Source organism: Lytechinus variegatus, chromosome 10 (genome assembly GCF_018143015.1).
Source record: "Lytechinus variegatus isolate NC3 chromosome 10, Lvar_3.0, whole genome shotgun sequence".
Classification (NCBI taxonomy): Eukaryota; Metazoa; Echinodermata; class Echinoidea; order Temnopleuroida; family Toxopneustidae; genus Lytechinus; species Lytechinus variegatus.
Window position 1 is genome coordinate 30,510,444 of NC_054749.1, and position 16,389 is coordinate 30,526,832.

General features: G+C 38.9%; 1 protein-coding gene across 2 annotated transcripts in view; it reads right to left on the reverse strand.

The window, feature by feature from the left end:
- LOC121422969 (deleted in malignant brain tumors 1 protein-like) overlaps positions 1-16,389 on the reverse strand; it is a 64,766-nt gene that overhangs the window by 21,671 nt on the left and 26,706 nt on the right. For both annotated transcript variants that reach the window (XM_041618218.1, XM_041618219.1), the window contains 11 exons: positions 15,371-15,694; positions 14,512-14,877; positions 12,298-12,446; positions 9,135-9,348; positions 7,981-8,310; positions 6,942-7,277; positions 4,881-5,201; positions 3,827-4,174; positions 2,815-3,132; positions 1,927-2,244; positions 979-1,118 (listed from right to left, as the gene is read on the reverse strand). In XM_041618218.1, coding sequence (XP_041474152.1) covers positions 979-1,118; positions 1,927-2,244; positions 2,815-3,132; positions 3,827-4,174; positions 4,881-5,201; positions 6,942-7,277; positions 7,981-8,310; positions 9,135-9,348; positions 12,298-12,446; positions 14,512-14,877; positions 15,371-15,694 — 3,164 coding nt within the window. The remainder of the gene's footprint in view (positions 1-978; positions 1,119-1,926; positions 2,245-2,814; positions 3,133-3,826; positions 4,175-4,880; positions 5,202-6,941; positions 7,278-7,980; positions 8,311-9,134; positions 9,349-12,297; positions 12,447-14,511; positions 14,878-15,370; positions 15,695-16,389) is intronic.

Below are 16,389 nucleotides of genomic sequence, written 5' to 3' on the forward strand. Positions count from 1 at the left end.
TTTTGTCTAAGTGCCATTTTGTATAAACTACAATTGGTAAAATACCCACATAGACTAATTTTCATTCAGTCCAATGACCAGGGGACCGTTTCATGAAGTTGTCATCACTGACAACTTGTCTTTCTCCGACATTTACCATGGTAACAGTCAGAGGTTAGTGCCTCTCAGCCAATCAAAACCAAGGATTTCACTGAAATTGTCAGCTCTGACAACTTTCACGAAACACCCCCCCAGTTTGTCCATTCCCATTTAGTCTGATACCCAGATGGTCAAATTTCCACTTCTACTTATTATCATCTACTCTGTCAAATGAAAATTTGGTTACTAACAGTTCATCTAACCATGAATAATAAGGTGTTTATGGTAGTGGATATTAGACCAATTAGACATAATTCAACTGTAAATGTAGCACTCGTGTCCTCTGGCAAGGTGTTTATCTACATTTGCCACTCTTCACCCAGGTGTAGTAAATGGGTACACGGTATGAAGAAATTCCTTGAATTCCCGAGCGCCCAATAAGAGTAGCCGTGCTAAAGCCGGGTTAATAGAATGCAGCGCTTAATAACATTATATTAAGCGCTATATAAATATTACATACTATAATCATTATCATTATTAATAGTAAATATGCTAATGGCAATTAGACTGTTATTGGATGAAATGGTTGTAGACAAAGCAGTGGTAATTTCTGTCATTTATGAAGCAATAGACCAGAAAAAGAAATAAAATTGAGTTTGGTTTACTGCCCGCACCAGAGCAACATTCACTCCTTTTGTGAGAGCGAATAGTAAACATACTGAAGTTCTAATCACGATCTAAACTTGTTTATTTCCCGTTTGACAATGGTGGCTATAAATCAAAATTTGGATTTCAGATTCAAATTTTGATTTTGCAATCCAAGTTTTTATTAATTTTGCGAGTGAACATGCCTTATGATTTAAACAAGAAGTTCCTGAATAAAGAGTTCTTGTGACATACCCGAGCATCTTGTATTCCCCAATCATCATCGCATACAGTTCCCCATTCTCCTTCCCATAACACTTCTACACGACCGTTGATGAGGGGGCGGTCTCCATCAACCAGCCGAACATTGACTTGGGGTGGTGCGGTGACTGGGACTGCAGAAAAAAAATAACAAAAAATTCAGTTTGTGAGACCCTATTTGTAGTGCTTTTGGGTGCAATATACACAAATAAATTTCAAATGAAATTACTGCTGTTATCATTCCAGCTACATAATGTTAGATGAGCATGTTGTATATCTAATGGGATAGATCAACCAAACAGTAAGTTGATTTTGATAAAAGCTTTTACAAGATTTAGAAAAATATTATTGAAGGGTTGGAGTAGATCCAACAAAGAATGTGAACAGAGCTATGAATTTTTACACTGTTGGATATGTGAACAGACACCCTTTATATCATGAAAAATAAATTTCATTAATTCCCAATTTTCAAACAGTTGATGATGGCTGAAATATATTTCCACTGAAGTGGGTATGGAATGACGTGTTGGAAGTTATCTACTGAGTGCCAAGGCAAATAAATTTTTCAATTTTTTTTATAGAAAATGTCAATTTATGGAATCTAAGTCACACGGAACATTGGGGAGCTCCTTGCATGTGACATCACAATTATTTTTTAAAATCTGTAAATATTAGACATACTTCACCAAACCTTCCTAATATGTTTCTTGTTTGAAAACAACTCTTGAGTAATATGCGATGGATTCTCTACTGCATGCAGTATTAAATTCCAATCATCTAATATGTCAAAGTACCATTGTTGATTATAAACTAGGGATATGGTATAGCCCTAGTTCTGTTAGAAGTTGATATTTTCATCTTTGAAAAAAAAAGCTTAACATCCCTTCACATGAAGGACATCTGCTTGAGGACTAGGTATAACCTTGATAATGAGACACTCACCAACACATCTGATGCCGGCATCTTCCCCATGGTTGCAGTTGTGAACACCGACACCGTTATGAGAGCAAGACTGGATGGTCAGCTCTAAGCCGGTACACGATACACTATCCAAGTGGATTGGGCCGGTACCCCTGCCAAAACCCGCTGACTGGACTGCTTGCAATGCAGCACCAAACCCTAGCTGATTACAGGCAACAGTGGCGTCGTTAATGTCCCAGGAATCATCACAGACGGTTCCCCATACGCCGTTGTAGATGACCTCCACACGTCCCTCATAATCACTTGATCCTCCTACAAGCCGTATCAAGGACGCAACTTCTGTGGTTTGAAAAATTGTTTAAAAAATGGTTGGATAAATCAAGAACACCATCATCACCATTTGTAAATAGACTTTACCAAAAGTGTGTTTCTTTTGGCCTACAGAGGGAAATCTTCTAGAAGTCGAATTCTGGTGTTACTTGCTTTCATTGATCAAGTTAAATGACTGGTCTAAAAAGTTGTTTTGGTATAGAGGTTAATTAATTCTTTAAATCAATTGCAATTTCAATAATAACAGGGTCTTGAGAAAATAATAATGTGTATGTAGATTACTTGCAATGGCCCAGATAGATTACTGATAAAGCTTTAATACACACTACTTCATGATATATTATCATTAACATCCTCCTCATCATCACCACCACCACTACCACCACCCCCACCATCATCATCATCACCATCTTCATCATCATCATCATCACCATTGCCATCATCATCAGCAGCAGCACCACCACCATCATCACCATCATAGCCATCACCATTGCTACAATCACCATCATCACCAGTATTGTCACTACCACCATCATCATCCTCATCACCAATATATTCTGTGCCAACTGAAAGACTTACCCTCCTGATTGCACACCACACCTGCATCCTCAGCATGAGCGCAGTTATGGGTCCCGCTGTACCTGCAGTCAAACAGTGACTGCTCCGTTCCTGTGCAAGCAATGTCATCAATGTGGATGGGTCCAGCCCCAGGACCAAAGCGGGAGGACCCGAAAGCTTCCAATGCATCCGGATAGCCCAGCTGACGGCAGGCAACCCTAGCACTCTGCAATCCCCAGTTATCGTCACAGACGGTGCCCCAGGAGCCGTTGAGGTACACCTCCACACGTCCCTCCAAAGCATTGGCGCCCCCGACTAAACGGATCACTGTTGGAACATCTGTGCATTACCATGTACAAATACAATACATGTACTTTAATCTTTCCAGAATAGCAACTTTGGTCAATACTATTCTTTGAAGCACCATTGATAGAATATCATGATGAAGGAAAGTGACAAGTGAACTGTTGACAAACAACTCAATTTCTTAAGAGATTTTCTTCTTGTCTTATCTATGTCGCACTGTAGGTTTTCCCTTCAGGTAACTGCCTCTGTTTGCTAAAAATGGGGCTGCAGTAGTGGCTGTTCGATAGGCAATACAAGGCAGTGTCATAAAAAAATAAAGGCTTACAGCAACAATGTACATTCAGGCAAAAGTGTTTTAAAAGTGTTTTAAAAAAAACTGATTAGGATAACAGATAAGCAAACCACCCTGAACAAGAAATAGATACAGTTGAGGTCATCTTAATATTGTGATACAGAACATTTGTAACTTTACTTCTAATTTTAAAATAAAATTTATGCAAAACATTGCCTCAGGTAAGCAACAAAAAGTCAATACTGTTTCCACAATTATCAGTTACAAAATTATACCCAGTATGGGTGGTGATTTACCTAAGGAAATAGCCAAATTAATTTGCAGAATAACATATAACCTCCATATTAAAAGTATGATTGGAAATATTACAACCCTACACAGAATATTTTTTTGTTTCCCCCTGACCGACATAATGGAGTGAATAAGGATGGTTACTTGTATCTCTGGGTTGGCAAACTACTTCAGCAGGTAGACAACCTTCAACAGGTGTCTGGAGAACCTGGTAGTTGCACTGTAACAGGTTGAAGCTTGTATCATTGCAGTTTACACCAGTCATCAGCATTGGAGCTGGACCCGCACTTAGACGGGACCCTGGAATGATGAAACCTGGAGCTCTGAGGGCGGGTGGACCAAAGCCAAGCTGGTGGCAGACCACTGACGATTCGCTCCCAGTCCAGTTGCTTCCACAAACTGACATCCATGTGTTGTTAAAGAAAACTTCTACCCGCCCTTCCAATGGGTTGGTTTCAGCCCCACTGACTAGTCTGACTCCAACATTTGCTTCTGCATTATTGTGATGAAAAAAAAAACAGAAACATCACTCAATCTCATAAAACAATCAGGTTTAGGTATATCAGATTTTTTACTTTTTGGTTTTATAGATTTAACAAGGAATGAGAAAGTGTGATTTTACTTCCAAAAAGTCTAAGCCTAATACTGGCCTTTGCATTTTGGTCAAATGAAGAAAGGGAAATAACAAGCAGTCAACATTCATTCAAACAAAACGATCAAAAGTATCGCTACCCATTTTCCCAGGTTCAAGTGAGGAACGGCCAACCTGGCTTTGCCTTTAATATTCACCTAAGGGCTGTAACAGAACGATGCAAAGTCCTCGTGCAATGGGGCTACAGCAGGGATGGAGACACTGCCTGCGACTGTGGGGAGGATTAAATGATGCAACAACTTTTGGTCTGTCCCATCCTACCAGAGCCATGCACTGCCAAAGATCTGGAGTCCTTTAACCCCAATGCTGGATCTTGTACCCTCTACTGGACAGGTCTTGTGTAGTGACCCAAGAAGAAGAGACCCTTCTGTCCTATTCTTGAAGTTTTGATAAAAATGTATTTTTGGACAAGATTTTCCCAACTACTACCATTTTGTATCATTGTTGACATTTTATAATGCCCTGAGATGTCTAAGATATCTACCAGTTCAAAGAAGCCCCTGGTACAAATTAACTTCTCTCCTCTTTCACACAACAACATCTCACCATTGGTAGAACACTCCACTCCACCGGCATCTAAAGTCTGGCAGGTACCCAACGTGGCCCCTCTGCACTCCAACAGGTTCAGTTCACTTCCGTTGCATTGTAGACCACCCACGCCATCGAACCACGGAGCAAAAATCACAACCGTATACACGCGGGTTGCATAACCGAGACCCATCTGACGGCAAACCACATTACCATCTTCGATAGACCAGTTGTTGGCGCAGATATACCTCCCCTGGTCATTGACAGAGATGTTGACTAGGCCGGATCCTCGTCTGGCAGACTCGGCGATGAAGGTCACAGAGCCATTGGTACCGAGACCTTGAGAAGGCAACATGAAATGCTTGCAGATTAAATGGCAAGTCCAGCCCAACAAAAGGTGATTTTAATAAAAAGCGAAAAAATTAAACAAGAATGATGCTGAAAATTTCAAGACAAGGCAAAAGCAATTTTGTGTCTCGCCCACTTATAAAAATAACCAGAAATATTGTGATTTGCGAGGGCACGCAACAGAATTGTATCGAAACTTCATTGTGAAATGACTGGGATGGAATAACACTGGTCATAAGAGCCTTGAACGTAAACTTTGATGTTGACCTGAAAATTACCTTTGACCTTACCATGTGACCTCAGACTGCAGCATTACATGCAGGTCACCTAAATACATCTACCATCCAAGTTTTGTTGAAAAGTGACTTAGGGTTGTGGAGTTAGGTGTCATACGAGAGTCTTGCATGGAAACTTTAACGTTGACCTGAAAATGACCTTTGACCTTACTATGTGACCTCCGACTGCAGCATAACATGCAAGTCCCTAAAGTCCATCTACAATCGAAGTTTGGTTGAAAAGTGACTTACGGTTGCGAAGTTAGGTGTCATAAAAGTCTTGCATGTAAACTTTAACGTTGGCCTAAAAATAACCTTCTTTGACCTTACCATGTGACCTCCGACTGCAGCATAAGATGCACGTCCCCCAAGTCCATCTACCATCCAAGTTTGGTTGAAAAGTGACTTACGGTTGCGGAGTTAGGTGTCATAAGAGAATCTTGCATGTAAACTTTAACGTTGACCTGAAAATGACCTTATACCTTACCATGTGACCTCCGACTGCAGCATAACATGCAGGTCCCCCAAGTCCATCTACCATCCAAGTTTGGTTGAAAAGTGACTTACGGTTGCGGAGTTAGGTGTCATAAGAGAGTCTTACATGTAAACTTTAACGTTGACCTGAAAATAACCTTTGACATTACCATGTGACCTCCGACTGCAGCATAACATGCAGGTCCCCCAAGTCCATCTACTATCCAAGTCTGGTTGAAAAGCGACTTATGGTTGTGGAGTTATGTGTCATTATAGTTTTGTGACGGACGACAGACGAACGACAGACAACATTTGGATCCCTAAGTCTCGCCTTTACCTCTGGTGGGCGAGACAAAGATGAGAAAGTTATGACCCTTTCAAAATAAGCTGGTTTTTCCTAAAACAGTTGTACATGCAACGTAGTGATATGCAAATGAAAGTATCCATGATGCTATTCACTATCTATTTATTTTATATTTCATTGTTAGAATTAAACAATATTTTATATTTTGCAGATTTGACAATGAGAGTACTCTTCATTAAATGTCAATTGTCCATGACCTGGGAGAAGTCAAACTTTAATTGTTTCACATTATACTGGAAAGAAAATTGAAACATTTCATTTGTCATATGATAAATACAGAAGAAATAACGAGTGGTAATGTGATCAGTTCCCTCGTTTGCATACCGTCCAGGATGTGCATATAACTATTTTGTAAAATTGAGTGAAACTTTAACATTATTTTACATCTGACATTGATGACTTTTTCAATGTTAGGCTTGTTTGCTTTTCTCTTTCTATCCAAATCAACTTTTTATGGGGGGGGGGCTCCCCCAGTAAAATTCTTACAAAACAGTATAACAGTATGGCATAATAAAGAGTTATAATCATACATAATGTTATAAATCTTAATTTTTTAGCTATGGTAAAACAATACAATATAGTTTACTATGGTAGAGAGAGAGAGAGAGAGAGCATCACCTGGTGTATAACAGACTACTGCTGCATCTTCAGAATGCTGGCAATTATGAGTTCTTGGTGGATTAGCTGGGCAATCAACGATGTTGGTTTCCGACCCTACACAATTAACGTTATCCAGCAGAATCTGACCCTCCCCAGAGCCAAACCGGTAGGAGGATGTGAGGGCCTCGGTGGCATTGAAGAAGCCTAGCATACGGCAGATCACATTGGCATCCCTTAGGTCCCACAGATCGTCACAGACTGTACCCCATTCATCGATGAACACCTCCACACGGCCTTCATGTGGGCCTGATCCACCAACAAGACGCACAGTTCCTGGCTCTGTTACGTTGGTAGCTGTGGTGAAAAAGATGACAATGTGGTCACAGCGGAATAGTTACAATTACCTTGAAAAAAAGGGATGTTGGTTTATGATGGCTGGTTTGAAGTGGACATATTGACATGACAGAATGCTCAAGATGCTCCGATGTCACAGGTTTCACAATATTTAAAGGCCATCTATCGTTTTGGTAAAGGGTAAAAAAATGTTTGATATCCTCTAACGAGCCAAGAACTTTGGCCATTTAATCTTGTTCAAACAAAATCTTTTTTTTTTTTGGGGGGGGGATTTCCAATTAAGAGAAGTTTTGAAAAAAAATATTAAAATGCAGATTCCTAAAATGAAGGTGATAGCTGATAATGACGGTCATGATGGTGGTGATGATGATGTTGATGGTCACGACGATGAATCTAATAATGATGGTGGTGATGATGATGAAGATGATGACAATCATGATGATAGTGGTGAATGTGATTATGGTGATGATGATGATGGTGCTGCTGCTGATGATGGATGTTGATGAATGTGATGATAAAAATGATGATTATGGTGACGCCAATCATGATAACAGTGATGGATGTGATGATGGTGATGATGCTTGTAATGAGGAAGATGATGATTGTGATGAATACAATAATGCTGATGTTGATGAGATCATTATGATGATGATAACAAAGAAGATGCTGATGATAAAGAAGATGATGATAAGGATGGACTTACCTGATGGTTCGCTGCATCTCACGCCTGCATCTTCCCCATGATTGCAATTCTGCTGGGCTGCACGGTCACACATATATAATCGTTCCTCATTCCCTGTGCAGCCTAAATTGTCAAAGTGAATGCTTCCAGTACCTGCGCCAAAGTGAGCCAAAGTATACGCAGCAATGGCTGGCCCAAAACCTAGCTGGCTGCAGGCCACATTGGCATCACGCATGTCCCATGCATCATCACAAACAGTACCCCAGAGGCTGTTGAAAAAGACCTCCACGCGCCCTTCATACATGTTCTCTCCGTTGACCAAACGAAGATCGCCTTCTTCCGGTAATTCTCCTACAAGTCAGAACATGTGAGGATACTTTAGATTAGGAAATGCAACCAGGACCCCATGACAAAGTACTAGTGATAGATTGTACAGCTGACTTCTATGATGGATTGTACATACAGGTCAATGTAATCAATCATTAAATTCATCCCGATGATCAATCGATATGAAAGCTTTGTGTTAATACAGGGCTCTGTTTTGCAAATTAAACATTAAATCTAGGTTCCGTCCTACAAAGAGTTAAAATTGATTTGGTCAACCTCGACTACATGGAAATCCATAATAGTCATATATTTTCTACAGGAAATTTTAATTGTAAGCAAAGAGATGCACATTGAATTTTTAAGAAAAGGATGAATGTGTAAATATACATCATATCTTAAAAATATTTTGAACAAGCATTTTGAATGACTTTGCTGGCTTTCCGTTATTGTGGTTGACCGGATCAATTGCAAGTCTTTGTAAGACAGGGCCCAGAAATGCAAAATGAGAACTAGAAAAAAAACCGTTCTTTTGGCATTTTAACTTGACTTAACTCAATATTATGCCTTGTTTAGTGGTGGATATATATACCTTAACCAGACATTTGCTTGAAATACAATATTAAAATATGAACTTAAATTAAACCCCTAATATTCAAACATATTCAGAATCTTTGGATTGTTTGAAAATCATCAACTTTTTAAGGGGGGAAGCAGTCTTTAAATATTTACTTCAATGACTTTGTGCTATTAAAAACACAAATTCCATAATGATATCTCCATTATAAGCGAAACCTCGTAAAAAACTGAATGAAGACAGCAGGCAACTCTGCTGTTGCTCAGGTGCTTACCTGTTGTTGTGTCATTGAAGGAACACCTCACCCCAGCATCCTCAGAATGGCCACAGTTGTGGACGGTCACCCCGCTATGTGAGCAATCCATCAGCATCTCTTCGACTCCTTGACAAGCTACGTTGTCAAGCATGATAGGGCCAATACCACGCCCAAACCTGGCCATGGTGACAGCCTCTAAGGCATTGCCAAAGCCAAGCTGCCTACACACAACCTGGATAATGATAATCATAATAGCTACTTTATAGTACATTCCACTCAGCATTTCCCAATGTGTTTAAGAAGAATGTATAAAGAGTACCAGAAATCTGACGTGTCCAAAGGACACAGACACCCCCGCGATCAGAAATTCATTCAATATGATTGAACTTAATATTGTGCAGAAACCAATATGCATATATGTATAATAAACAAATTTAGACCTTTGAACCAGCTCGCATATCCAATGAGCTGGGACCTTTGACCTGCAGGCTCTGAATTCGAACTTAGCCTGTATTTTGGTGCCATCTTCCGACACCCAATTTTTTTTAAAAATCTGTTGAATATTTCAGAAGTTATTATGTGGAAACCAAATCGCATATTCAATGAACTGTGACCTTTGACCTTCGGACTCCAAATTCGAACTAAGCCTGTATTTTGGTGTCATCTACCGACACACCAAAATTTTTAAAATCCATTAAATATTTTTCGAATTATTGCACGGAAACCAAGTGAGGGACAGAAGGACAGGGGCAACGTTTAATGCCCCCTCCGGACTTTGTCTGCGGGGCATAAAAATAGCTGAGAAGCAAGAAGATACATAAAAATGCAACATCAGACACAGCTTGCACTGGCCTATAAGTGTTAACCCTAAAACCCTGGGATATTTTTAATTTTGTCAGTAGAAGCAAGGAGGGGGAATGACGGCCTAAAAGACCTCAGCCACAGGAAGATCATGATTCAAATATGCATGGCAGAAAATTATGTAATATGTAAATCAATCCATGCATTAAATTAGAATTTGGTTAATATAATTGTAAAATAAAACCATTGAAATACTTAATGTTTTGTTTAGATACTCTTTTGGGGATTCATATGTCTTACTGTTTATCAATCACAAATTTATACATTGTTTTCAAGTTCTTGCAATGTATGACTTTTTTATGCATTACGAAAATCTCCTGTTTAAATCTCTCCGAGTTAGCCCTGGCAAACTCGGAATTGAAACATTGACTTCTCTGCAGCACCCCAAGAAACCTTATCTGTCCCCCAGACCACAGAATGCCCTCGAGTGTGATAAGGGCATAAAGGACTTGATAACCACAAAATATACAACTACTAAATTCCTACTGAGCTGCATGGTTGAATGATACTCTCCTGTCACAAAAGTTGTCTCTTTTTAATATTATAATGGAGAAGTTGTTAACAAGAATTTGTATCCCAGAATAAGCTTTAAAGCATGAAAATTTGATTGGAAATAGATGAAATATTACTCAAGAATCCTCTAAACACAGACATGATCAACTTGCATTGCGAAGGGAGTTGCCAAAATATGTTGTTTACACAATAGTCATCGCCCATCACTGACCTTGGCTGTGGTTTTTAGTTTTACCGCAAGTGCAGATTAATCTGACTAGCTTGAATTTCTGGACATCATGATTCGTTTTCTTGTCAGTTATTTCATCTTCATTTTATAAATAAGACTTCTTAAATTGATAGCTACCCCAGATATAACTTTGAATTTCTGAAAAGGACCGAGTATAAGCCAAGATATGTTATATTCAGTGTCTCTCTGCTGAGCGTGCTGTCAACGCTCTTCATGTGTTCGTATTTTGCCTCGTTTAAATTGAAACATTGACTTCCGAGTTTCCCATGTAGACAGTCTTCGGGAACTCGGAAGTCAGTGTTTCAATCTGAAAGACAGCAAACTCGTTATCATTGACTAGTCTAATTCATAGACCAGACTATTGTTCTATAAGTGTATTTTTGGTTTCTAATGTAAATGAGAGGGGTGTGAATCACTTCATAACTATTAATTAAATGATGGAATTATGAGGTTAAGCGTGGCAATGATAATACTCCTAATAAATAATATTTCTTAAAGTATGAAAAATTAGATCGCAATAGATATTAAAGAGAGAGTATGCACTCATTATTAATTGCACAGATGGAAAGTGGAGTAGATAGTGAAACAGCTAGGAGAATGAGGAAGGAGGATGAGGCAGAAGGGAAGAAGAAGAAGCAGAGGGAGAGATAAAGAAGAAAAAAAGAATCAATGAATGATGATATCAAGCGTAAGAGTATAGAAGAGGGAGAGAGGGAGAAATGACCATGACAAAGTGATACAGGCAGGAGCCTGGGGGGGGGGCACTCGACCAAAAAAGTGGTGGGGGTGTGCCGCGGGCGAGACAAAAAACGGGGGCCTCGGAGCGGGCTAATTGTAAAAAGGAGGGTCCTCGGAACGGGCTTCGGAACTACAAATGTTTGTGAAAACGGGGGTCCTTGGAACGAGTCGCCTGCATGTGAGTGCGCATATGCATCCCCATGGAACGGGCATACGTGCATACAGCTAGCCCGGCGGCACGGGCGCCGGGTGCGCTAGCACAGAGGAAATGGTCGGACCTCGCTCAGCGGCCGCCTTTCACCAAAATTTCGGCTCATTGTAGCAGATCAATGCGACCGGAACGGCGTAACGGAAAATATGCGAAGCTTTGGAGCGGATTTCTTTCTTCGCTTTTCACGATAAGAAGAAAATGCTATGCCTTGGAGCGGCTTTCTCTGTTCTTTTTCTCAAGACAAAAATGCTATGCCTTGGAACGGAAATTTGAGTGTGAAAATGGGGGTCCCCTCCGCGGCACATACCCACTATGCATTATATACTGAGTGCCCCCCCCCCGGGGCAGGAGCAAAGAGAGAGGGGGAGAGAGATGAATGACTATAAATTGCGCCAACAAATGTCTGAGTACAAGACTATCCAACCTATTAGATGGGTTTCATTGATGCGGTTAACTGTTGCCCACAAGGGGCTACTTGTGTTTACTTTCATTGATAAGCTTCTTCGAGTTGGAACTCTCCCCTCTTTCAAAGGCAATGACTCAAAGTTTAAACGAGAGGTTTTCGTCATGTGGAAATCATACTAATAAAGTTATGTATTTCAAGAATAAATAGCAATTTCAATGCTTACCTGGGCATCTTGAATATCCCACAGATCATCACAAACTGTCCCCCAAGAACCATCAAAGAAAATCTCCACTCTTCCCTCATATATGGCTTCCCCTTGGACCAATCGAATCGCTCCTTCTGTAGCATTATCTGGGACTGAAGTAGGCATCGCTAAACAAAATGACACAAATGTTATAGTAAATCTTCACAAATTCTATTCCAACTTGATAAAAAGTAGAAGAATAATCAAGACTAGCACATTAATGATGTGGAGCTCATCCGGCATCTCGCAACAAAATTTAACACAATTTTAATTTCAGCCCAGTTGACACTGTAGTGAATGATATTGGTGACATAAATTGAGGATATTGAAATTGATGAAGAAATGACATAGAAGCATTTTTGTGATCTATGAATAAATTTGATATAAATTAAGCATAAATAACTTTCTAGTCAAAATTTCTTAACTCTGTGTAGAACCTTGGTAAACCTCATGTAGCTCTCAGATGGAACAAAAATAATCAAAATGAATTAGCAAATAAATAATTTTGGGGAAGTTTTGAAAATATATGAATAAATTAGCATACTTAATGAATTTCAAAATTCTGTGTTGAAATTTTGTATCACCACCTCGAGCTATCATATTAAGCAAACAAAATTGAAATTGATCAACAAATGAAGAAGAAAAAATATTTTTGTGACTTATGAATATATTTTGCATAAATTAGCATAAATAATTTTCAGGACAAAATTTCAAAATTGTGTGTACAAGTTTGGTGAACCTCATGCAGCTCTACTAGATGGAAGAAAAAAATCAAAATCTGTCAACAAATAAAGAAGAGGCATTTTCTGTGATTTATGAATAAATTTTGCATAACTTAGCATAAATAATTTCTACTGAAAATTTCAAAATTCTGTGTAAATATATGGTGAACCTCATGAAGTTCTACCAGATGGAAGAAAAAATTCAAAATCGGTCAACAAAGAAGAAAAAGTATTTTATGTGAATTTTTAAAAATATGAATAAATTAATTTCGCATAAATTAGCATAAAAATTGTTCTAGTCAAAATTTCAAAATTCTGTGTAGAAGTTTGATGAACCTCATGAAGCTCTACCAGATGGAAGAAAAAAAAATCAAAATCGGTCAACAAATAAAGAAGAAGAAGCATTTTATGTGAATTTTTAAAAATTTGCATAAATTAGCATAAAAATTGTTCTGGTCAAAATTTCAAAATTCTGTGTAGAACTTTGGTGAACCTCATGAAGCTCAACCAGATGGAAGCAAAAAATTCAAAATCGGTCAACAAATAAAGAAGAATATCTTTTGTGAATTTTGAAAAACGCACATAAATTAGCATATTCAATGAATTTCAAAATTCTGTGTAGAAGTTTTGAATCCCCAACCTAGTGCTATCATATAAAGCAGACAGAATTGAAATTGGACTTGAAATGACGAAGAAGTAGCATTTTGAAATTGTGGATGGACGACAGACAACGGACGCCACGCCACGTCATAAGCTCATCTTGCCTTCAAGATGAGCTAAAAATGATGATGTATTTTATTGCGACAAATGTTATACACATTTCATTCAGGATTCCAAAATAAAAAATTACATAAATTGAAAAAACTTCAGATCAGACAGGTATCGCCCAAGCAAAAACAAAGTTGTCAATCATATATAAAAAAAAATTACAACAGGAATAATCAAGTCAGTCATATTAACAATTTTTCAAGACATACACAGTTTCATTGATTTTTTTACAATCATTCTTTATATTTCATTTTCAGAGTAAATATGATTTATGTAAAGCTTCTTGTCATATTGTTTACCTGTCAACTTTTTTTTAATCGTTAGTTCTGTACATTGTTCTGAAATAACGAGTATTCTGGGCTTGTTTTCATTGTATGTACTTCCAATGTTTTATATTGAGTAAAGGTGATACAAAAAATATTTCAGAGTAATGCTTGCTCATTTCCAGCAGGCCATACCACCTACAGATTATGCCAGCAGTTTGTCCAAGTGAATTGGACAGAATATTCTTAGCCTAATACATCTAAACTAATTTTTACAAAGAATTAATTTGGGTGGGCAGTTGGAGTTGCTTTGCAAAGACACAATGTAAATTGCCTCCATATCATTTTATGTTGACACCTCATATTATCCTATTGTACTGTTCCCCAAATACTACTAAGCTTTGTTGCACCATGACTGGACAGGGGAAGAGATAGCAAACCTGGATCAGTACAGACGACACTGGCATCTTCTGAATGGCCACAGTTGTGGATTCGAACTCCAGGGTGTTGACACTGCCAAAGGGATGCTTCTGAGCCATTACAGGATAGGTTGTCAAGGAGGATGGGTCCAGAACCGGCCCCAAAGTTGGCTCCCTGGGGCGCACGGATCGCAGGGCCGAATCCCAACTGGCGGCAGACGACATTCCCCTCGTAGGTGTCCCAGAGATCATCGCAAACCGTACCCCATTCTCCGTCATGGAGGAGTTCCACTCTACCCTCATAGGGAACCTGCCCACCTACCAGCCGAACGTCAAGGCTTGCATTTGCAGTTGGTGATACAGTTGGCTGAGGGGTGGTGGTATTTGCTGTGAGGTTGTGAAAAAATTATTATGGGCAATATTGAAGTAAAAGTTCAGACTGTGATTGCTTACATTCCATGATCTTAGTCGAACATGTTACTTGAATTAATCTATTATTTCAGAAATAACACTTCACATTACAAAAATCATAAAAAGACTTCAAATTATGTATAAACAACACCTTTGACAAAATGTCAGGAAAAAAATCATTAAAAAATCTTGGAACTAATACATTATGACCACATTCCATGTTGTTCTAGAACACCATGTTTTGATTTTTATGAACAAGTAAGACTTTCGTTGTCAAATCACTCGATGCTGGATGTTTACACCAAAAACATCAAAGACAATTCATATATACATACAAATTTACATTTCAGAGTCTATGTTGGACACCAGCTATTGCCCAGTTAACCCTTGAACACTGAATTCTACAATTCAAATTAGCTTGTGTACAGGACCCCAATGGCCGAATTCAGTGAGTTGAAAGAAGTCCTACCTGGTGGGATACAGGAAACGCCAGCATCCTCAGGGTGTCCACAGTTATGAACACCAAACCCTCCATGCTGACAGTTAAAGACAGTCAACTCACGTCCTCCACATTGGACATTGTCTAGGATGATTGGACCGGAACCAGGGCCATAGGCGGCCCGTGTCTTGGCTTCAAGGGCACCGCTGAATCCAAGCTCGCGGCAGACAACATGAGCATCTGACAAGTCCCAGCTGTCGTCACAGATAGTTCCCCAGCTACCCTGCCAGAAAATCTCTACTCGACCCTCGTACTCGGTAACACCATTCACAAGGCGTACACTCTCATCAGATTCTGGCAATTAAAACAGAGGGGGCTGTTTCATGAAGCCATTTGCAAGTTGAGCTTGCGTTTACACACAATGGAATATGCTCCGGTGCTTAATGTGATACCCTGAAATTCCCCAGTGTTTTTAACAAATAATCCTGAATTCCTATGGCCCTGATCAAATACTGACAAACACTAAATTTATCTTTCAAATACTTTACAACAATATCTTTAATTAGGTGATCTGTCAATCGACAGATCAACTATTAATTTCGTAAGAATTTTCTTTTTTATTATTTATTTTTTTATTTCTTAATTTTTATTTTTCCACACTTTTCTTGTTACCATAAAATCTCCAAATCTACATTATCAATTATCTTCAAAATATCATCAGATATGGGGACTTATCATGTCATGTGAACGAAACAAGTTCAAGGTCAAAAGGTCATCATGACGTCATCTAGACGCCATTTTGTAAATTCACATTATCAATCATATCTCCATTATCAATCATCAAAAATTAATCATATTTACATCACATTAACTTCAGGTCAAGGGTCAACTGTCCATGTCATCAAAGGTCATGTAAAGGTCACGACGTGTGCGTACGCGCGCGTCAAAATTTTAAAATGCTCAAAATCGCTTTTTGACCAAAACAGAGTACGTTTCAGGTGATTTTAAGCATTTCAAAAAATGGTTACGCGCGCGTTCTCGCGCATAAC